At 43.6% G+C, this 22,209-nt stretch overlaps 3 protein-coding genes across 3 annotated transcripts; all 3 read left to right on the top strand.

The window, feature by feature from the left end:
* The first annotated feature begins 485 nt into the window (after positions 1-485).
* Positions 486-13,900, top strand: nup153 (nucleoporin 153). The gene is made up of 22 exons (XM_037474345.2): positions 486-618; positions 3,693-3,912; positions 4,007-4,282; positions 4,653-4,792; positions 5,069-5,197; positions 5,443-5,559; positions 5,693-5,752; positions 5,912-5,965; positions 6,818-6,958; positions 7,044-7,096; positions 7,267-7,402; positions 7,623-7,784; positions 7,881-7,976; positions 8,072-8,156; positions 8,252-8,353; positions 8,448-9,098; positions 9,235-9,414; positions 9,609-10,499; positions 10,728-11,132; positions 11,300-11,518; positions 11,632-11,818; positions 12,159-13,900. Exons 1-22 carry the CDS (start codon positions 490-492, stop codon positions 12,244-12,246), a joined length of 4,521 nt encoding a protein of 1,506 aa, XP_037330242.2. The 5' UTR covers positions 486-489; the 3' UTR covers positions 12,247-13,900.
* A 485-nt stretch (positions 13,901-14,385) lies between these two features.
* Positions 14,386-16,809, top strand: LOC119219566 (tektin-5-like). The gene is made up of 9 exons (XM_037474831.2): positions 14,386-14,390; positions 14,534-14,702; positions 14,863-14,988; positions 15,100-15,305; positions 15,433-15,685; positions 15,898-16,005; positions 16,102-16,245; positions 16,367-16,446; positions 16,567-16,809. Exons 1-9 carry the CDS (start codon positions 14,386-14,388, stop codon positions 16,763-16,765), a joined length of 1,290 nt encoding a protein of 429 aa, XP_037330728.1. The 3' UTR covers positions 16,766-16,809.
* A 684-nt stretch (positions 16,810-17,493) lies between these two features.
* Positions 17,494-20,883, top strand: stmnd1 (stathmin domain containing 1). Its single transcript, XM_037474598.2, has 5 exons — positions 17,494-17,673; positions 18,790-18,973; positions 19,045-19,169; positions 19,655-19,786; positions 19,874-20,883. The coding sequence occupies exons 1-5, from the start codon at positions 17,608-17,610 to the stop codon at positions 20,279-20,281; spliced, it is 915 nt and encodes a 304-aa protein (XP_037330495.2). The 5' UTR covers positions 17,494-17,607; the 3' UTR covers positions 20,282-20,883.
* The last annotated feature ends 1,326 nt before the right edge of the window (positions 20,884-22,209 follow it).

Here is a 22,209-nt window from a genome sequence, read left to right on the forward strand (position 1 = left end):
GTTAATTGTAACCTCAAATGCACTACTTGGTGTTACTGACTGATTTTCTTTGAAATGGTACTTACGTGGATTTTGATGTAAGATTACGTAACAATACATACAAATCCAACTAGTTTACAGAGATGCCAAATAAAATTTCGGCGGCAGTGTACAGAGATGAAAGTCATCATCAAATAGTGAATGTTTAACGCAAAGGGCTAACTATTATCGCATGTAGTAGTTTATTAATCTTCTCTTGATTGACCAACAAAGATTCAACATTATTGACTCTAGCTCCACAAAAATAACTAAATTGTGCTTCCCAATGATAATGCAAAAACATATTTAGAGACCATAGCTATATCACCTCTATTTTTAGTTACATGAGAACAAATAACAGCATTTTAGAGACATATGGTACAAAGTTCGGTTACATCCAATCGTCCTCTTTGTTGTATTCAGATACTACATTTCCCAAAGTGCTTTGCGAGTGGCCGTGGCTTCGGCTGGATGACAGCTATCCGGCGCCGAAACGCCGATAGACACTCAGACGAAAGAGCCATGGCGGCCACGGGTGGAGGGAAAATTAGAAGCAGGAGATATCACATCGCCTCTAAACCTTACGCCAAGAGTAAACAGGTAAACCAAATGAAACGGCCCATGTTTAAAAAACCCGTCGAAGACGTTACAGGAATTGCACTGCCATTATGTCTTAGCTCTTGTTATTGTTTTGTTGAAGATATTGTATGGCCTGCTGTTAGCGCTCGTGGCCTCCACGCGTTGCTAGCATGTAAAGGAAATGCTAGTAAACTGGTTATAGATTAGCACTATCAGACGGACTTGACAGGTCAAATCAAGGCATAGTGATTCATTAAGACCAGCTAATCTGTGTTGTTAAGTAAAAGTACACATGGGATACGTTTTGTTTAGCTCCGTTAGCCTATCTACTACGGTATTAGCGTCTAGCTAAATTAGCAGAAAGCAAGTAACGTTAGAATTCAAAGTATTAGCTTGTGTAGCTAATGCTAGTTAGCACGCTAGCATTAGCGAGCAACGTATTGTTGTCTCCGATTTTAGAGGCACCACACTTTCGCAGGAAGAATTGACCTGACGTTTCGGTTCAAAATTACACATGTCTGCATACATGGGTAGGGACCTTTGTTGCAATTGGATTTTAGAATTATTTGTCACGGCTGTCGCAGTCATTTTGGATGTTGGGCTAGCTAACGTTAGCAAGATATCTGCCAGTTGGATTGCGCAGGAAGCATCGGTCGATCGTGAACCCACATGGTTGCCTGAGTGGATTCATTCACCGCCTCAGCTACCGTTGCCTTCCATACTGTTCCAACGTGTTAGGTGGACAACACGTGTCTATATACTTGAATGATCCATTATACTATTATATCTATACTCATTAGCCATCATGTAAACTATTGTATGGACCTATAATCAAAATGTAATCTAAATGTATTTCTGTCCGCATATTGGCGAACAGAATATTTAATATTATACCAGGGAGTTTTTTTAATAGCTTAGTTTAGTTGTGACAAACCCAAAAGTGATCAAATACACGAACATTTCGCAAGGAACACACTGATGTTCATGGTGGAAACTAATGTCAAGCCTACACACACGATTTGAATGAATAGTCATTGTTTTAGTTTATATCAGTTATCCGCACGTGTTTTGACATCAACCACTTTGTTTTGATATAAACACAGTTCAGATAAATTTGTCATTTATTGTCCTTGCAAAGCATCAATGCTTCGTATAGATTCATTATGTCTGACTTTTCGGTATACCTATTATTGATAGAAGATTATGTGGGAAACAAATTCCGGAAATATCAAGCACAATTTATTTTAGAAACAGACAAACCTCAATAACCAGGCTCCGAAGTGATTAAATCATTTACTGAGCATTGAATGTCTGATTTGTGTTTTATTATTAATTAATTGAATCTACGTGGATTAGTGCATGAATATTGGGCATGTGGTAGTTAAGATCTAGTTGTGCATCAATACACAGCAGACTTTTGTCACAAATGCTGTGGTTTTCACATGTAAAATCAATATATAGTTTAATTCCTTTAAACCATATTTTGTGAACAAAGGAACATTTTCTATTATGCGAATGCTACAAATAGATATATTTGCTTTTAGAGAGGTTTAAAATTATGAGATTCATTGGAATAATCCATTGATGTCAACAACACGTTATCCTACAATCAATTTAGTTTAGTTTGAATAAAATTGTGTCAAAGCTTCATAGTCATGCCAAATAGAGTAAGGATTATGTCTTCTAATGCCTATACATCTTTTAACTAAAGGCAAATAGTGTGGAAATGTTTAAAGTCAAACACGAATGACTGGACTTAAGTTGCGCAAAACTATGATTATCGAAGGTCAGTTTAGGTTTTTTCTTCTGCAGCTTGGTTTATCCAACACAGCCGGATAAATAGCAGAAGGAGCTTGAAAATGAATTAAGTAATGCTAGAATCGTCTTTCTTGATTCATCAGTGGGATTACTTGTATAAAAATGGGACTGTTCACATACAGTATATTAAATATAGCAAGCCACTTTGTGAATCTAAAAATGTTAGCAGGCGCACGCTCGTTACGTTCATGTCAAAAGCTAGATACGCTGATTTACTTGGGCACTGGAATATTCAATCGTAGCAGTTGGACATGATGGCTCCTCGAGAGCAATGCTCAACCTTTCCCATCTTCATCTACCTTCTTGTCATCAGAACAACATAACAGAATTCCGGTACATTAGTTACTTTCCCAGTCAAAGAGCCAAAGAAATAATTGTATCAATAAAAACTGGTGTGCATACACCCAGTGGGGAAAAAACTAAATTTGCTAGCTGTCTCGCTTAGTTTTGTTCAATAATCTTTGATACAGCCGTCCTATTAAATAAGTTAATGCATTCGTAAATTTAAGGCTTTGTAGTCTCTTGATACAACTTCAAAACATGTGCATGAAAATATTCATGAGACAGACCGTAAGTCATGAAGCACTTAATGCTGCTGTATTCCACCATTGGAGCCAATTACGCTCAAGGCTGTAAGTGTCATGTTACTTTCTTTTACTCTTGTGAACACAATAGTGTTTCCCCTGGGTACTTGTCTGGATTTCTTTTTAATTTTAAATCCCCCCCCGCCCACACTACAATATACTATTAACTGTAGTACATTGTACATACATTTCTTCCCTCAATTCTACCCGGGTGAAAAGTGTGTTCTGCATATTCACTTCTGGGAAATGTATTTTCAAAGTAGGAGACCTATCAACAAAAATTAATATAGAATTTAGTGCAGTGCTGGCCCCCTGCTCCACCGAAGCATATTCCGTGCCTGACCCACTTTCACACTGTCGTCCCTGGCTTGTTTTGCTTCGCACTGAAGAGGTCTGATGGCAAATTGGCCTGTGCTCATATTTTGGATTGTAACGTGCAGTGTTTCTATTTTGTGCATCTGTTTAATATTTAATAGAGCGTAACAACAAATTATGGCATCATTTTTGGAAAAACCTGTTATAAATACAGCGTTGTCTTTTATCAAATACTTATTTTCAAAGCTATAGTCTAATGAGAAGCTTCAGATATTTATGGTACTTTGTGGTCACTATATGCAGCTGTCTCGGCCTCACATTTCATCCTTTTGTTTACAACTTTCTCTCCCTCTGCATGTTTTTTCAAATTTTTATCAGCAACCGTCGGGCCTCATCAGTCGAGTGACAGACACGGTGAAGAGCATCGTTCCTTCCTGGCTGCAGAAATACTTCAAGAATGAAGATGCTCCTGAAGGAGCAGAGGATGTTCTTGAGACAGTCCGGAACTGCCTGCCACCACCTCCTCCGAATGGCAGCGAAGAGGCACCTCCTCCCGTTGATGGGTGTGACTCCCCAGAGCCAAGCACCAGTAACATGGGTCAGTCACTCCTCACACCTCTGTGAGATTAACTGGTGAACTTAATAGCCAATACATGAGGTGCTTACCTGCGACTTCTTTCTCTCTCGCACAGAGCCCTCAACCAGCCGGGCGTCCCTAAACTTTCAAGATTATGTTCTTTCTCGACCTCCACTGAGTCGTTCCCACCTCCAGTTCCCTCCACTGGATGCCTCCTCCCCGACCCTGGGGGCCTCCAGCAGCCATTTCTCCCAACCCTCCACCTCCTCTGCCCCTGGACCTTTTTCCACAGGCTTCTCCTTGGTCAAAGAAATCAAGGACAACCTCTCGCAGCACGAAGATGATAACATCTCCACCACTAGCGGCTTCTCCTCCCGTGCCTCAGACAAAGGTCAAAGCAGAATGACTTCTTCATCTAAACACTGATTTTATTGACTTGTAACATGTCTGTCTCAGAAAAAGCGTTGTATAACTATCCCATTTTCCCTTAATTGTCACCACCGTGCTGAATTTACCACCTTTGCATGGCACATTATGCTGCTGATTCAAATGTACAAAACTATACAAAAAAGTCAGTCTGAGCCCACTGAGTTTGAGTTTAGTTATTCAAACTGCTATGGTTTCAGTACATAGTAACTTTAATTCCAATGTGGATTTCCTCTGGCCTGGCTATGCTACTTCGTTAAGCTATATTTATGCGTGGGTGCTTTCTTAAATCTGTTTTTTAATAATCCGTGTTCTTTGCTACTCCCTATTAACAGATGTCCCTACTTCCAAAACGGCGTCGCCTCCTCAACTTTGGTCCCCCGAGATGGAGAGAACACACTGTGGGCCTCAACCAGCCCAATCCAGTCTGAGAAAGCCTTCTTTTAACCTGTCTGTATTTGGAAATTCCTCCAATGTGAGTACATGTGGGTTTGTCCACCGACATACACACAGAAGAGTATTTTGGTTAATTTGCATTATGTGGAAAACCAACGTTACTGTCACTCCACTTCCAGCCACTATTGTGATTTGTTGCATTCAGCTTCACTTATGTGATTTAACATGTTTGACATTTTCAAGAATATTGAAAACATATTATTATTAGGTGAATTGCAAGTTTGCTTGATACATTTTTTTTAAATGTTAGGCAATGTTAATTAATCCTAATATTATAATGCCATGTTTCTTCCAGTCGTCATTAAACAGCACATTACTAAACTCCAGCCAGCTGGGAGATTCACCCTTCTACCCCGGGAAGACCATGTATGGTGGGGCATCTGCGGTCAGGACCTCCCGTGCTCGCCCTGGAACACCGTACCAGGTGAGCCAGTGAGAACAGCACAGTCCATGAAGCAGGAGACTTGTGTGTTCAGATTCAAACATCATCTCATGTTAGAATATTGTGAGCTAGCATGCTTTGTGTTACACATTATATTCCTATATCGACATGTGCATTAAGCGTTGTGGCTGTTAATTTGAGCAACACTGACGTCCTAGGACGAATGTGAGTAGTGTGAATGTTAGTCCTTTTTAATTGGATACTAAATTAGCTCATCCGATCTGCAGGCCCCTGTGAGGAGACAGATCAAGGCCAAGCCTGCTGGGGCTCAACCCTGTGGGGTGACCAGCGCCACAGCCAGACGCATCCTTCAGTCCTTGGAGCGAATGTCGAGCCCCCTGGCTGTGAGTTTAGACCAACACACACACACACCATTGTAATTTTGTCTCTTCAAATGTTATTTTACCTGTAAGTGACAGTGGTTAGACGTTTGACAATAAACTTGATAAGTGACACAATTCGATTTTTCTTTTGCAGGATGCCAGGAGAATCCCAGCAGCAGCAGCAGCAGCAGCCGCCTCCTCCCCGCTGTCAGCAGTAAGTGCTTTCGATATATTTACATTTGTTGTAAGCATTGATTTGCATAGACTCATACAATGTTCATTCTAAATGTCCTTAAAAGATAAAAATCTTGACATAAAAACCTTTTTTTGTCCAACGGTGAAGTAGTTTTCTGACATGAGTTTTATTTTGCAGTCAATGGATGGCACAAATCTAGATGTTTCAAATTTCCAGTCGAAAAGGAAACGTGTAAGTACAGATTTTTTTCAAACTAGTGAGAATATCCTCTTTCGCCTGACTTTTCAAAAATGTGTTTGCGTGCAGCTGTCCACGTTGAGCTTTATTTTTGATTCATGAAATGTGTTCCGTATGTCCCTGTGGGACTCTATCGGCGAGTGTGTTTTGTAGTACGTCTGAATATTGAACGGGGAGATCAACGTTCAAACCCAGCAGCACTTGTTGTGGTTTGTCTTTCTGTTACTTCCTGTCCCACTGTCTGTTGGCCACCTTTACACCAGTTAACAGGATTCTCTTCGCCTGGACAGTTGTTCGCCTCTCTATTTTTCTTTTGCAAGCGCTGTAGAGCAGAAGCGCAACAGAAGTGGTTGCATGCGTGTGTGTGAGTGATTTAAGAGAAGTTTGTTGTTGAATCCTGCCAGCTCTGGGTTGGACTTGTCCTCAGTGATAACTGTCAGGCATTGCCATCTGCGACAGCTGCTCTGTAGATCCTAACAATGGTGTATTGACGCTCACAGTTATAACATAACAAGAAGGCCATCCATGTAGTTGGGCCTTTTTGGGGGCCCACTGTTGCCTCAGGATTATTATAATACCACTCGTACTACATTTTTATTTTTTATGCCATTATTGATGATTGGCTGATAACTTTCTGACTTGACATTTCAAAAATCAACTTGCCTCTTGTGGACAAACATTCTCATTGTAATCCTGTTTCTAAGTTACTTTAAACCTAGTTTGGCATTTCTGTTATTATATGATATACAAACAAAAGCTTTATCAAACAAATATAAACAGAAAATGCAGCGGTGCCACTGTAGTCTCATCTTTTGTTTATATTTACCACTTTAAAAAAAAACTCAGATGGATTCCAGCCTTCCACCGGTGCAGAAGCTGGTGGTTCCAGTTGCAGCGTCGGTGTCAGGAAACCGCTCTGTGTCCTTCAGGCCCACCTTAACTCCTGGAGGAGTGAGCCGAACTCTTGACAGGACCCCCAGAGAGACGGTCAGAAAGAGTGCGGAATCATATTACACCATTACGTTGTTCCCTTTAACCAGATGCTACATTTATTGTTGCTTTATTCCCTTAGCCTAAGAGACAATCACCGCAACTTTCCGAAGTGACCCCAGGTCCATCTAAAAGGTAAAACGGGATTGCTCTAATTGATAAATTTAGACTTAACTAATAGAAAAGGGCACTAAAACCTGGCCTAGTTACTTTCCACTTACTGCTCAATGCCTGACTGCTCCCTAAACATTGTTTTATTTCATTTCACTGACGTTGCATGTTGCTGTTTACCCTTTTACTCCTAGCACAAAGATTCCCAGTGCCCCGGTCTATCCTCTGTCCAGCACGCCTGCAGCCAGCAGTGTGACCTCCGGAGGGGGCAAGATGAAGAGAGAGAGGACCAGTACACGGCCTTCCTCCAAGCGCTCCGAAGAGGACGAGGTAACTGCATTGAACGCTATGCATATTTAACTTATTTATTAATATTATGGTGTTGGTGCTTTTTATGCCGGGGCAATATCAGACACATTTTGATAGCCATGCCAGGAGAAAGGTCATTAATCCAGATCAACTTGGAACACAAGTTCATCTCATTTTACTAGTCTGTAAAACGTTCATAAATTGCAGTCACTGATGCTCCCACCTTGTTTTCTGACTCTAGGTGGCTGAGGTTCTGGACCTACCAACAATTTCACTTCCCATCAGCACCTCTGCCTTGCCAAGCTTCAGCTTCTCTTCCCCTCTTCCCCCGCTCGCCAACACCAACAGCACAGCTCCCAACCCCACGCCTGTTACTCCCGCTAAGGAAGTGGTCACAGATAAGGTCAGTCTTCAAATTGTATCGTTTTGTATCACCGCTGCTCTTAATATAAGCAACGTAATTTATGCACTTTATCCACTTTATCCACCTTTTTTTCAGGCACCAACGATCTCTACACCTCCCTGTCTACCTTTTACTTTTTCCTCTCCTATTGTCAAAGCAACTGCTGCTAGTCCTCCCGCCTTTTCCCCCTCAGTAAGTAAATGGTTTATCTCAATGTGAAGTTAATCAATGATTAAACCTCTATTTACAAACCGAAACAATGACATATTTGTTTTTCCTTTTTGTAGGCTGGATTCACTTTTAGCGCACCCGTAGCAAAGTTAGGACCCTCCATGTCAAATGGGAAGCTGTCCTCTCCCATAGTTGCAGCGCGTAAGACCATTTTTGTCCAATCGCCATGACGCAGAATTTTTGCATTTCCTGAGAAAGACTGGGTTTGATCTTTTGTGTTTTCATGTCTTTCGCAGTGAAGTCAGCAACAAGCAAAAGTCCCGAAGATTTTGACGGGCTTTTCAAGCCAGCTAAGGCCCTGAAGCAGGGCAGTGTGTTAGATCTTCTCAAGGCGCCTGGTAGGAATCAGTTACTCGTCGCACATTCACCGTTTTTGTTCTGCATTGTTTGGTTCACCAGGTCGTTCACCGTTTTAATCCTGTCTCCATCTAGGCTTTGCTTCGCCTGTTGCCGGGACTTCTCCAGGACCAGACATTGCTCTGCTGCAGACCTCCACACACACCACAGCCCCCTCCTCCTCCTCCGCCGCCACCACCTCCACCTCCCTCTCTTCAAAAGGGTTTAGCGATGTGTTCAAAGCCCCACCAGGCTGGAGCTGTGATGTCTGCATGGTGCAGAACAAGCCGTCAGAGACCAAATGTGCTTGCTGTATGGCCCCGCAGCCATCTTCATCCAAATCTATGGACATTACACCTTCAGCTGCGACCTCAGTTGGGCTAGAAAGCAGCAGCACGAACACCACCTCCACCACTACAACGAACGCAGGTTTCGGGGCAATGTTCTCCAAACCGGCAGGAACTTGGGACTGTGATACGTGCCTGGTTCTAAACAAACCTGACGCAGTGAAGTGTGTGGCCTGTGAAACGGCCAAACCTGGGACAGGGCTTAAACCCTCACTGACTCTTCCTTCTGCCTTCTCAGCTGTTAAGACTGTGTCCCCGCCTACAGCCCCCGTTTCTACAGTGTTCATCGGATTTGGAGACAAGTTCAAAAAACCTGCGGGTGCATGGGAATGTGACACGTGTATGGTAGAAAATAAGGCGGAGGATACAAAGTGCGTGGCCTGCATGAGCGCTAAACCAGGTAATGACTTCAACAAAGTGCCACACCTTGGGTTTTGTTATTCACAAGGGTAACATTGAATTAACCCCCAATGATTTCAAGGCCTCTTAAAGGTAAATTTTATCAAATCATCTGATTCCTCTCATCTTCACAACAGGAGCCTCAGCGGGCGCCTCTTCTTCAGCCAGCAGTGCCCCAGTGTTTGGGTTGGGAGATGCGTTCAAAATGCCAGAGGGAGCCTGGGAATGCGATGTCTGTCTTGTACAGAATAAGGCGGCTGATGTGCAGTGTGTCGCCTGTCAGGCAGTCAAACCCGGAGCTAAAGTGGAGCCCAAAGGTAAAGGCAGTTATCTGAAAGTAACATGTGTGTTTTACAATTTCATAACATTTTTAGTTTGCCTCCATGTTGGACTGTCAAGATAACCATACAAAATAAATGTAGCCCAAATGTTAGGTTTTGAGAAACTTGACTTTTTTGCTTTGTACTTAATCTAGACATTTTTTAACTGTTTATATTTTATTTCTCTTAAGCTTTTGGTTCATCAGCTGGCGGGACTTCAACCTCTAATTCTGGAGGCTTTAAGTTTGGCGCACCAGACAGTACATCCGGATCCGGATCTGTAGGTTTCAAGTTTGGAGGCTCCTTGAAAGAGTCCTCCTCTTCATCGTCAGATGGATTCAAATTTGGAGTCCCGTTTGGAAGCTCCTCATCAGAAACAACTTCTAAAGACACTACTGCGTCGTCAGGGTTCAAATTTGGCAGCTCATCTGAGGGCTTTAAATTTGGGACTGCCTCTAGTGATGATAAAAAGTCTGACCAATCCGCTGCAGGTTCTGGGTTTAAGTTTGGAGCAAGTGGTGGGATAGCATTTGGAATTGGCTCATCCAGCACAGACGGTAATTCTTCTAAGGGCGGCTTCACATTTGGACTCTCAAAACCAGAGGAGAAAACCCCCGACACCACCACCACCAAACCACCCCGTCTTAGTTTCACTCCTCCTGCTGCCTCTCAGGAGAAAGGTGAGGGTGCTGTATCTTCAAATGACGCCACCTCCACCACCACCACCGGGTCAGTGTTTGGAAGTTTGGCGAGCGCTGCACCACAGGGTGGCTCTGCTTTTGGATCCATACAAACGGACAAAGAGCCAGCGGCTCCCACGTTTACATTTGGAAAGCAAGAGGAAAAAGAAGCAGCAGCCGCCTCGTCGGCTCCGTCGGCCTTCCTCTTTGGTGCCGCTAATAAAGATGCAGATGCTGCACCACCAGCAGCCGGGAACCTGGGAGGCTTTTCCTTCAGCAAGCCCAGTGCGCCAACGGAACAAACTCCTCCCCCGTACAACTTTGGCAAGGCGGCAGACAAGAGTGAAACGTCTGCAGCAGAGGCACCAAAACCCTCTTTTAGCTTTGGCCAAAGTGCTGCAGGTGAGTGAGAGCTATTGTCGGAATGAGTTTGTAGATCATTTATTTGGTTACAAAAGTGGATTTTCCTTCCGAGTAATTTTGTAGTTTAGTTTTAATTAGATCCATTCTGTGACTCATGTTGTAGAATAACGTTCCAACTATTGTAAAGGTATTTCAACAAAACATTTAGTATTTCACTTCATATAGCCATCATATGAATGAGTGGTATATTCTCTGTTCCCCCGACAGATTCTTCTACTGCTCTGAAACCAGCGTTTTCCTTCATGGCCGGTAATCCCACCAACGCCACCACTTCATCATCCACCACCTCGACGCAAAGTCTGTTCGGCACGACCAACAGCATCAACAACACCAGCTCCGCTCAAGGCCCCGCTCCGAGCGGCTTCATGTTCGGTCAAACCGCCGCCGCGCCTGGTGACGCTCCTCCGGCCAAAGCCTTCCTCTTCGGCCAGGGTCAGGACAGCCAGGCGTCCGCACCGTCAGCTGCACCTCTGAACTCTACGCCTGCTCCATCCCCAGCTCAGCCCTTTATCTTTGGTGCACCCGCCACTGCTGCCGCTCCTGCGGCTGCCGCCGCCGCTCCTCCATCTTTCGGCTTTGGAGCAGCCGCACCCACCACTGCCTCGACTTCAGGTCCGTTTTCGCTCACGGTGGTTTCTTTCCAGCAGCGGGTATCATCGTGATGTTTTGGACTTGAGGCGCAACAATGAACCATTTTCATTCAAAAGCATTGAATGTTTCTTTATCATTTACTGTCCGTACATGTGTTTATCTTCAATATTTTTTCTTTTCACAAACAGTTCCCTCTGCAGCCCTCTCACCATTTGCATTCAACCCGGCCCCCTCTGGTGGATTCGGGGCCAATCAGAATTCGTCATTCGTTTCCACCTTCGGGTCCCCCTTCACAGCCACACCTTCACAGCCCCCGGCCTTCGGGGCCAAACCCAACACCACGCCTGTCTTTGGACAGCAGACCAACTCCACACCTGTCTTTGGGGTGGCTGCTAATTCTGCACAAGGTAGGTGATGGAGTAAAAAAGTCCTCCACGGTGCTAAAGGCTCCGGATCCTTGCATTATGAAAGTATAATCGTCAAAACTTCAAAGATGTAAGTGTGCCAAATTTCTACTCAGGTGGAGGCTTTCAGTTTGGAGGAGCCAGTGCATTTGGTGCCACAAACAATCCCTCGGGAGGAGTGTTTACTTTCGGAGCAGGAGGGGCACCATCTCCTGGCCCCCCTGCAAACACCTCCATCGCACCACAGTCAGGACCACCTGGGGGTGGATTTAATTTTTCACAACCCCCAGCATTCAATATTGGGTGGGTTGTGTTTCCTTGGTTTGCAATATTTGAACAATTTCCACAGTAGTGGTACTGTTTAGTAGAGACCTTCATTAAACAATCCGTGTTGCTTCCTGTGTATTTCAAAAAGTCTTATGTAAAATATGCTTTGAGGGTAATGTGGTCAAGCTTCAGACTCAGTGTTCTATGTAATTCTACATATTTGGTCTCAATGGTGGTGACTTGAAGCTGTAGATGAAACATTCAACGTTTTGTCAAATACCTGCTTTTCCTTACCACTAGTATTGCCCAGTGGTTACTGGTTTACTTCAGTTGTTTCTAAGGTCAATACTTACAGTGATGTCATTTGCTCTTCCAGGTCAGCGAAAACCTTCACCGCCGCTCCTGCTGGGCCGCAAACCATTGCTGGGCGCAAGATCAAGACAGCGGTGCGGCGCAGAAAGTAGAGCCACGTGGACTCGACCATAACGAAGACTTGACTTTGACATGACTGTATCCCCACCGAAGGCTAAATAAAGTCCTGCGAGGTCGCAGCTAGACGAACACTGGAGTTTCTTGGCCGAGGCTCGAGGGCCAATCTGTGCTCGGGCTGGACGGGCCGCAGGCCGAGCGGATCATTCACAGGTTTTGTGACAACTGTAGACTGAACAAAGACACCAACTTAAAAAAGAACAATCAAGGAAAGACCCCCTGCTCGACATGATGAAACAAAACAGTCATATCAATATTTTCAACACCGGCAAATTTCTGCTAGACTTTAGGCATCACTTTTTGTAAGCAAACTACAAGCCTGGAGAGTTGAGTATACAACATTCTATTAATTAGCAAGGGGGATCAGGTTGTGTACTGCGATATGATTCAAGGAGCCGCTGGAGATGTGGCGTGCTGTATGTACAGGGACGAGCGTGTAAACTTTGTGGTGAATGCAGCGTGCTTGTTTAGTTTTTTTCCCCCTCCCCCCTCTTATGTACAGACTTGAGGTGTGTTTGGTTTATTTGTACATGCTGAGGTTGCGTGTCGACGTGCGTATGAAAACTGAACGTCAGAGTCAGGGGCCGCTAGCTAGCTTTGCCACAGGGGAGTGAGCAAATGAATGTTTAAAACAATAACAAGGGAAAGGAGGAGGCGGGGGAGGGGGAAAACGTATCCATGCACTGTGGATGACGGACTGGGCCGGAGGCATCACGCCCTAGTTCAACTCTTTTAGGTCTTTGTAAATGCATAGTTTCCAAACTCGCCTCTTTTAGTTCTTTGACCTCTGGTTCCCTCCACTACTTTGCTTTTGTGCCGTCTCTCTCCCTTGTTTCCTCCTCCAGCCAGAGTCCTTATACTCTCCCTTTACCTCTCTTTGTCTTTTTCTTAATTGGCCTTTGAATATTATTATAAAACCGTGTAAATAGTGATTTTCTTTTTCTTTTTTATCTGTGAAGTTGATTTTTTTTTTGTGTGTGTGTGTGTTAAATCCGCATTCAGCATTATTGTCTTTAGGATTTATGTAAATTCCTATATTCAAAGTTGCCCGAATCCATTTAAAAGGAGCTTAAATGCAATTGGAGAGCCTTTAATGACTAAAGGTATATTGGCTTTTCTGATCCACTTTTGTTTGGACCAAAACCAGTATTGTACAAAGTATTAAGTATATATTTTTCTATTGCGTGTTTAAATGGACGAGGGTGACTTTGGATGATAAGGAAATCAGTTTAATTTTAAAGCCATGATTATTACTGGATGAGTGATAAAAATTAAAACCATGGGAAATTACCATCAATAAAACTATAAAATTAAGTCATTCTATTGTTGATCTTTTCATACAGAATCCAAAGTGCATATTAGATCCTTATCAGATGTATTAACCAAATATAACACCGAAGTCATTATTTAAACGGTGAATTATCAATATCTATACAATATTTAGTGTGTCTACATAGAAGTGATTTTGAAAATTAAGTGTTTAAATAATAAATTCAACCATGATGTTTTTGTTCATTAAATACACCTTATACAACAGTTTGGCAATAAATTCTACCGTGAAGGTTTTACTGTTCAGCTTTTGCTGAAACTGTTCTATAGATTTGGTCAATAAACTGGTACAGTTGGAAAAAATGTGTTTTGCCATCAGCTGGCCTCTTTTGGGATTTAAATGCATACACTTGTTTCATGTCTGGTACATTTTCTGGGGGACCTTTTATTATACATCATACACCTGTTCTGGCAGGTTGTATTAAAAATTCCTAGAACTTTAGTTGATACGTGACATTAATGATAAGGACAATGTTCATCTTTGTTGAAGCTAGGTTGTAGAAAATGTAGCCACGTTAATGTGTTCAATATTTTCTGAAACTGACGAATGTTTTTCCATAGAGAATCCGTGACGTTCTGTATTCTTATTTATGCAAATGGAGCGCTTGTAATAATTCCAAGTTCCAAAGTCACATGGAATACATTCTCTATGATTGGCTCATCCCTGAAACAGAACTCACTTTTGCTCCTGAACTTGAACTGAGCGCAGCAGTTTCCCCATCAGACCGTGTTAAGTCTCGTTTTGATTAATTTTACTGTATTAGTTTAAAAAGACCTAAACAACAATGTGGTAAGTACATCTGTTCAGTTTCTACAGTCTTTTTATTTAGGCTTAACTGCTTCATGTCAAACGTTGCGTTCATTTGACAGAATTCTAGCGGTGAAATCAGCGTCTGTTTTTAAAAAAAAATAACATCGTTGTCTAACCGTCAGGCAACGTGCGCTGAAAGAGGACCAGTCGATGAGGCCGGAGGTCAGACTCTCTCTGCCCGCACTGACCACCTGCAAAACCCTGCTGAGCTTCAGACCGCAGATGCGAAGCAACCGATTGCTGAAGCTCGGCGATGAGGTCGCCTGTTCTCTGGGTGGTGATATCGCGCCGGTAAAAATGTTCACCCCATCATAATATCATGTTTTTATAGGAAATATTTCCGTGATTACATTATTTGCAAAGTGAGCGTGAGGATGCATCCTAATGAAGTAATTAGATCTGTAGGATTACTATAATGCGTCATGCGATGTCTGCTCTGGTTTTTTGGCAGGTCCCCTCCTCTGCTCTGTTCACCATGAGGCACCTCGGCTCTCGTCATAAAGAGGTCAGCCAGTGGCAAGCCCAGATATTTGAGAGCATCGGGCAAGTGGATCTTGAACTTACTGCTGTGGAGCAGGTACGTAAAACTTTTCCTTACTTGAAGATGCAAAGTGGAGGAGGAAGGGAGGGGGGGTTAAGCGTAATCCCTCTCATAGTTTGCTCTGTAACGATGGTTTTGTGTGTTCAGAGCAAAGACACCGCTGAGCGCTGCCTCCAGGAGAAGCAGCTGTTCGGTCAGCTCATCGGCGGCTGCGTGGCCATCGGCTACGGCCTGTGCTCGGCGGTCCAGGGACAGAGCCGCGTCCTCGACGAGCTCAAGAGGGAGGAGCAGCTGAACAATGAGATCAAAGAACTGCTCCAGAAGCAGATTTGCGTCCTGCTCATCAAGTCCAGGTCTGACGGACACTCCAGAGTTATTATTCTGTTGTGCAGAAATAACGGCGTCCCTCTGCTTGTTTACCTGTAGTAAAAGCCGCCATCTGTTGTCTTGCCTTGTTTCCCCCAATACCTCCTCCTCCAGCTCCCTGAAGGAGATTCGCACTCGGCTGCTGGCCGATTTTCAGGACAAGAGTGAAGCCATCAAGCTCACCACCAAATGCATCAACCATCGCCTCCAAACCTCCAGCTCCGAGCTCCCCGGCGGTCAGCACAAGCCCAACTACGTGAGCTATGACCACTGGCTGTCGCACTGCAAGGCCCTGAAGGGAAAGGCCGATCACCTGATGAAGGACTCGTCTATCTACAGACAAAACCTGCGTTTCACCCTGGTCAACGTAAGACGATACTCGCCACGCCTGTAAACTTTAGACAGAGGCTCCTATTTTTAAGTTGTTTTTAGTTTTAAATGTTTAGTGCAGGTTCCTTTGAAACCCTCATTTATTTAGGTTTCTTTCCAGCACGGACGCACAGTCATATCAACGTCTGACCATTGATCGCTGTATTTGATTGTTTGCAATAACTTGGCCGGTACGTGTGGTTATTTTAGGAAAAAAATGCCCAGGAACGCCAACGCCGCAGCGTAGATGATGCCCTGAGACAAAAGATCAACGAGCTGAGCCAGCTCCAGAATGCACTGGTCTGGGAGAGGCAGCGGGTCAGCCAGTCTTACTCAGTCTACCGGCCACGCAACATTTGCACTCGACTTTTTGTGATGTGCACTCATTTTTCTGTGGCTTTCTATAATCTCCAGTTGAGGGATGAAATGACTGATCAGACAAGATGCGTGCAAAACGCGGTGGGTCAGATCAGGAGCTGTGATTCCAAACTGCAGCAGGCAACCCAGCGCCTGGACATCCTCGACCAGAGACCCAGACAGGAGCTCTGCCTGGACCAGGTGAGTTACACTTCAAACCTGAACTAGTTGCAGTCAGAAGCACAGAAATGTTCAAATTACCTTTCAATTCTCACATCGGGTTATGATGGCTTCAACGTTTGTTGGTTCCTTTCTCCTTCAGGCCTTCTTCACCCTCAGACTGGAGGAACATGACCTGGCTAACATGGCGGCCGGACTTCTCTCCGTACTGAAGCACGCTCAGTAAGTCTGTCGTTTCGATACAAAACTGTGTCCCTAGCCTGTCGCTTCATGTCCTTATTTTTTTAGATATTTTGACCAGATTATTTTTTAACATCTGTGCATGTTATACCTTATTTACAGGCAGGAACTTGAGTGCACACAAAAGACCATGATCACTGTGCAGGACCACATTGACCGAAATGCTCGTACCATGGGGGAGGCGCAGAAGTGTCAGAAACTGCATCAAAGTTTCCTCCCTGCTCTCGACCCCGCTGTCGTCTTTGCCAATAAGCACGCAGTGCGCCCCGGCCGGTCCAGCGCTTACTCTTATCTGCAGTAAGGCCTGCTAGAGTGCGTTGGCGCTCTGAGGGCCTTTTCCTAATGTTGTGACAAAATGTAATAAAATATCTGTATGCAAAATGACATTGGCTCCTCCAGATTCAGTCTTTGCCTCTCCTAGCTTGAGGCCCCTATGATTTCAGGTGGTTTTATAGTTTAGGAGCATTTTGCCTGAACAAAAAAAACTGTTTTGGATTTTCAGCTGAAACTTTATAATGTTAACTGTTGGGTCCACGCAAGAAAGATGATCATGTCTTTAAGGTCCTTTCTATTAATGTATATTCCAGTATGTTTCAATACATTTGTTCAGTATCAGTTCATATGTATTCAGTAGTCACTTCATTTATGGGATTGGTAGTTTCAAATGTTTTGAATATTCATTTATACTGGGAAATAAACACTGAAGGGTATCCTGTCATTTTAAAACATTACATATGTACATTTTTGAGAATGGTTTGGTGTTGAGGCGTATGGGCGGTAAAAGGTCTTTGTTTGACATCGGGCAATCTTTCTGAAATCCTGGATTCAGAATCACAGGGTTCAGCTGGAAGCCTCCAGAGACAAAATAATAATAATAATTAAAAGTAGATGAGCTGTAACCGAAATGTGAACAAAGTGTCTTGCCCCTGAATCACCCATTGCTTGTGCCTGCGTGTCACCTCTGTTACCGGGTCAGATTTATTGTAGCAACGGCCCCGTAGCAACGCCACGGTACCATGGAGACGGCCTGTCTGTGTGTGAGTGAAGGAATGCAATGGGTCACTACACAGAGACAAAACCCACGCAGGTGTCATTAAAACGGAAATGAATGTATCTTATTGACATCGGCACTTTGAGGTGAAAATGGGATGCAACAGCTCGTCAAACACCGCGGTCCGACCGCTGAGACCGGAAGAGAAAGGAGACGAGGTACGTTGAGCTCGATCTCACTAGCAACTAAACGCTGGGTAAAAATGAGGAGAGTGTTAAAAGTGCTGTATCGACTTCAACAGTATCCGACAAACCTATTGCACTCCGACACAGTTCTTACTTCAGCGTGACGTGGAGGGCCGTTAGCGGTGCTACGGCGGAATCTGTGTCCCAGTTCATTTAGTGACCCCCCCCCGCTGGTCAAGCGTTTCTGCTTCTTGCCACTGAGTCATTAATTCGGTATTAATTGAATTAATAACCATCGAAATAAAGCATGGGACAATGTTAAAATACTTTACCGCAGTGAAAGTAGCAAATCCGTCTGTAAATAATTTATCTTAAGTAAAACTCTTCAGCAAAATGTATATTTGCACAAGTAGCTCATGCAGGCAGGATTAAATAAATACCCTTTATTGTATGTTATTCCGTATTATATTATTCAATGTTTTGAGAGGATTATTGGATATCAAGATATTGGTTGAATATATTCCAAGTTATACTGTTGAAATCATCATTCATATAATTTTAAAAATTACCATAAAACATATTTATATCAATAATAATCGGCATTTGTGTTGCGCCTCGGAATTTGCAATTTGATTGAAACATGTACATGGTTGTACAAAATGTACGCAGCATTTAAATTCTATAACTAGTCCACATTATTTAATAACTTATAAGAGTAATGGTGGTGCATGGAGAAGCGCTGTGCGCTGGGAGCTGCAAGGTTGTCTGTTCAAATCCCAGCTGCTCCATATGCCACATTGAAGTGTCCCTGGGCAAGACACCCAACCCCTAATTGCTCCCCAGGCAAGAATGTAATGCATGGATTATAATGCAATGTAAGTCGCTTTGGATCAAAGCGTAAACCATATGACATGTAATGTAATACTACTGTTTCTTTGATCTGTCAATTGCATCACGTAATACAATAGGATCACAGAAAACTAATTTAAAAACTCTGCGCTAATGTTGTTTTGAACCATGTTTCTAGCGTTACTGTGTTCATGACAATGTGTAAACACAAAGGCGCCACCATAACGACATCATTCATTTTGATGTCCGAATGAGGCCCAGTATGCTTCTGCATCTCGTACTGTGCCTCTGTGCTGTCAGGATGAAGCAGGAAGTAAAGTGGATGGTCGTGGAGACTCCGCCGTGTCAAAGGTCACCACAGACAGCGGGGTGGTGATGGACAACAGGGACATCGCTGTGCTACCTGGGGCGGTGCTCAGAAACCTCACTCCTCTTTCCTCCGAGGATGTCGGAGAAGGCGACGCGGACGGAATTACAGAAGAAGGTGACTGATCTGAATAAAACCACGTGTCTCATGCGTGTGGAGAAGTGTTTTTATTTGTGTCTGTCCTACAGGAATAACACAGCAGGAGAGCACACTGCAGGAGAGGCCAAAGACACGAGAGATCCTGGAGGAGTTGCTGAACCAAGGCATCATACCACTGGGACATGCCAGGGCCCATGAGGCCTATAGCATCGTGGCGAGTACCTGTTGTACATTGATATTGTATGATTCAAATCAACTGGTCTCCAGCTGATTCGACTCCAACAATATCACTAAGTGTTTGAACATGGTCTTGATAGCACGCTACGTTTCTGTGAGCAGATCTAACTAGGCGTAACAAAATGAGAAAGATTCAACTTTAATGTTAGTTTTATGTATACATATTTTTTCTCAGTTAATGCCAAATATTTTCAAGTTGTTCTTGATGTGATGGATGTACCATCCAATCTTACCACGTATTTAAAAGAATCTAAATAATACTCCCCTAAAAGAAAACGCTCTTAAAAATACATTTGAAAGCATTTCTATACAGGATGTTGATGATTTCACCTGGCAGATTAACTTTCATACAGGCATCAGTTAGTTAAAGTGGAAAGTGATTTTATTTACCTGTAATATTAAGATGTTTTTTTCATCTCCCTCCGCTCTGAATTTGTGTGCATGTTTGTGGCAACGTGTCAGCTTGACGACGGGCAGGGGGTCAGGCGAAAGCCGCCCGTCAGACTGGAGTCCCTGAAGGCCAGGAAGGCTCAAAGTGTCACCAACATAGACGACATTGAGGAGAAGATACGACTGGCTGGGGAAAGACGCACGGTACAGGTGTTTGTTTGTGTGTCATCCCGTACCTGTGCTCTTTCTTGAGCGTGGGTGACTCATTTGCTCCCTCCATTTCTGTCCCAGTTAGAGCAAGACAAGCTCAAGATGCGTTTGAGGATGAGGTCGGCCCATGTCCGGAGCCACGCTCCCACCTCCAGCACAGAGGAGGACGAGGAAACAGACCTCACTCCTGTGGAGCCACTACAGTTACCTCCCACCCCGAACCCACTTGTTCCCCACAGCCAGATAACACGGGAGGAGGCCGAAGGTGGGGAGTGGGTGAGAGAGGCTGTAGGAGACGGCAGAGAGGACATCAATACAGCTGTACAAAAAGGAGGGAGGAGAGGGAAGGGAGGTGAAGGGGGTGAGACGGCAGGGCAGGGGGTCAGTGAGGATGGTGACAGGAAAGGGGAGGATGAGGTCTCCCAGGTGGAGGAGCTCACACAGGACAGTCTCTTCAGAGGATCGGAGATTGAGTCTTTCAGCATGTAGAAGACAAAGAGATGTTTCATTAATCACCCAAATGAGCCGTGAATCAGGAGCCAAAAATGATTCCTTTTGCACAGAAGAAATGTTGAAAAATCATAGAAAGATTTATAGAGTAAATTGTATTTTAATAAATTTATTTGAAATAAGCTGTGAATGGCTATGGTTGAAACTAGGCTAATGTAGATATAAATTGTTTGTGTTTTAATGAAATAAGCACATCTTGTTCTTCAGGGAACAGCGTTGTAGCTCAGAAATAAAGCACAAAGGAATATGAGGGGTTTCTTTACAAATTATTATAATGTACCTCAGTGAAGCTTTATTAAATATTACCACGACTTCTTGCCAACGTACCAAATAGATTTAGTTTTACTTTAATTTGTGAAGTATGATACTTTTTAACCTCCTTTGGCATGTGAAGGTTGTACCTGTTCTGATGGACAGAAGATGGCGCTGTTTCAGTGGTTTAAAGTCACATCACTGCTCCCTGAAGTCAGTGCACCTCATCCAATAAATTAATTATTAGCACGAGGTTTTGGCTACATGTGGAATATAAATATGTAAAGTGAAATTGTCATTGAGCAATAAAGTTGAATGCATCCATTTTACATGAATGTGTGTGTATAAAACTGAATGAAAGTAGCGCATTTAACATTTTAACTTTTATATGCATTTTTCAGTTTTGGGTTGTTGAGCAGACCTTGGTGTGGCTGAGTTGAAAGTATTCAGCTGTTCCAGTGACCTTTGGCCTTTAGCTCTTCTCCTTTGACAGGTGTGCGTATTGCAGCCAAATGGACAAAGTCACCGATATCAGCCTTTGTCTTGCCTTTTTTATTTATAGGGGACAGCAAAGATTGCATTAAAAAGATCTGGTGATTAACCCTGACACATGATTCCTGCACACGTGACACAGAGTATTTCTGAAGATTATTGGAAATTAAAAATCATTAAAGCTTTGAATGGGCCCACAGCCTTTTATTGTGTAGGATTTTGACTCGTCAGCATGCTGCACATGCAGAACATAACAATTGGACGCAACCTGACCGGATCCCCTTTGTTGAGCCTCGGAAACTTGATACTGGTCCCTTTTTCAGGACTCCACTCGGACTTTGAAGCGCGTGTGCCCGCATGAATAAAATAGTGAGAGAAACAAGAGACGCATAAAGATGCTCTATCGGGTTGCATGTATTTCTTCTGTGGAGTCCTGCAGTGGCGATTCACCTCCAGATAGATGTGACAGTTCTTCTTTTGTCTTTCACAACAAATATGAAGCACAATGATGCGCCCAATGCGTCAGGTCGCCGTGTTCCATGGTTACATTTGACATGTCGGCCACACAGCGCGCTCACAACAGGCAGAGCTGCCATCAATGATTAACAGCACGTTGGCCTCTCACGTTACTGCGCAGTTATCCGGTGATGCACCCACGAGCAGACCTTTTCTAATCATTGATGAACAGAGACTCTTGATTGAGTTTATCTCCGACTTGAGTCTCTCCGAGTACAATAGCTGTGCGCTGCCTGATTTAATTATTAAAATGTGATCGTCGTCTTTTGGAGATAGTGAGGGTGTATTCGTCAGATTATTTTCTTCTCAATGACCCAAAAAACACATTCAATCATCAATTACATTGACTTAAAGATACTTTCAAATAATAACAGAAGTCATATTGAGACTATTTCATTGAAGGTTGTGGAATATCCTTTTTCAGACCTGGTATAGGTTCATTGGGTCGATTCGGTTATGACCTCATAGTGAAGGAGTCATTGAAGACACAGTTGGCACGAGGCCTCATGGCTGTCAGCGTGGGCTCAGAAACTTGCCAAAACTCTGTCAACCCCCCAACAAGTGGACTGTCATGTCATGTTTGAAGAATGAATCCTTCCAGCTGCGCCTCAAAGCTGCACCTGTCTGTCTCCTGCTGCTGTGTGTGT

The sequence above is a fragment of the Pungitius pungitius genome, chromosome 17 (genome assembly GCF_949316345.1).
Source record: "Pungitius pungitius chromosome 17, fPunPun2.1, whole genome shotgun sequence".
Taxonomy (NCBI): Eukaryota; Metazoa; Chordata; class Actinopteri; order Perciformes; family Gasterosteidae; genus Pungitius; species Pungitius pungitius.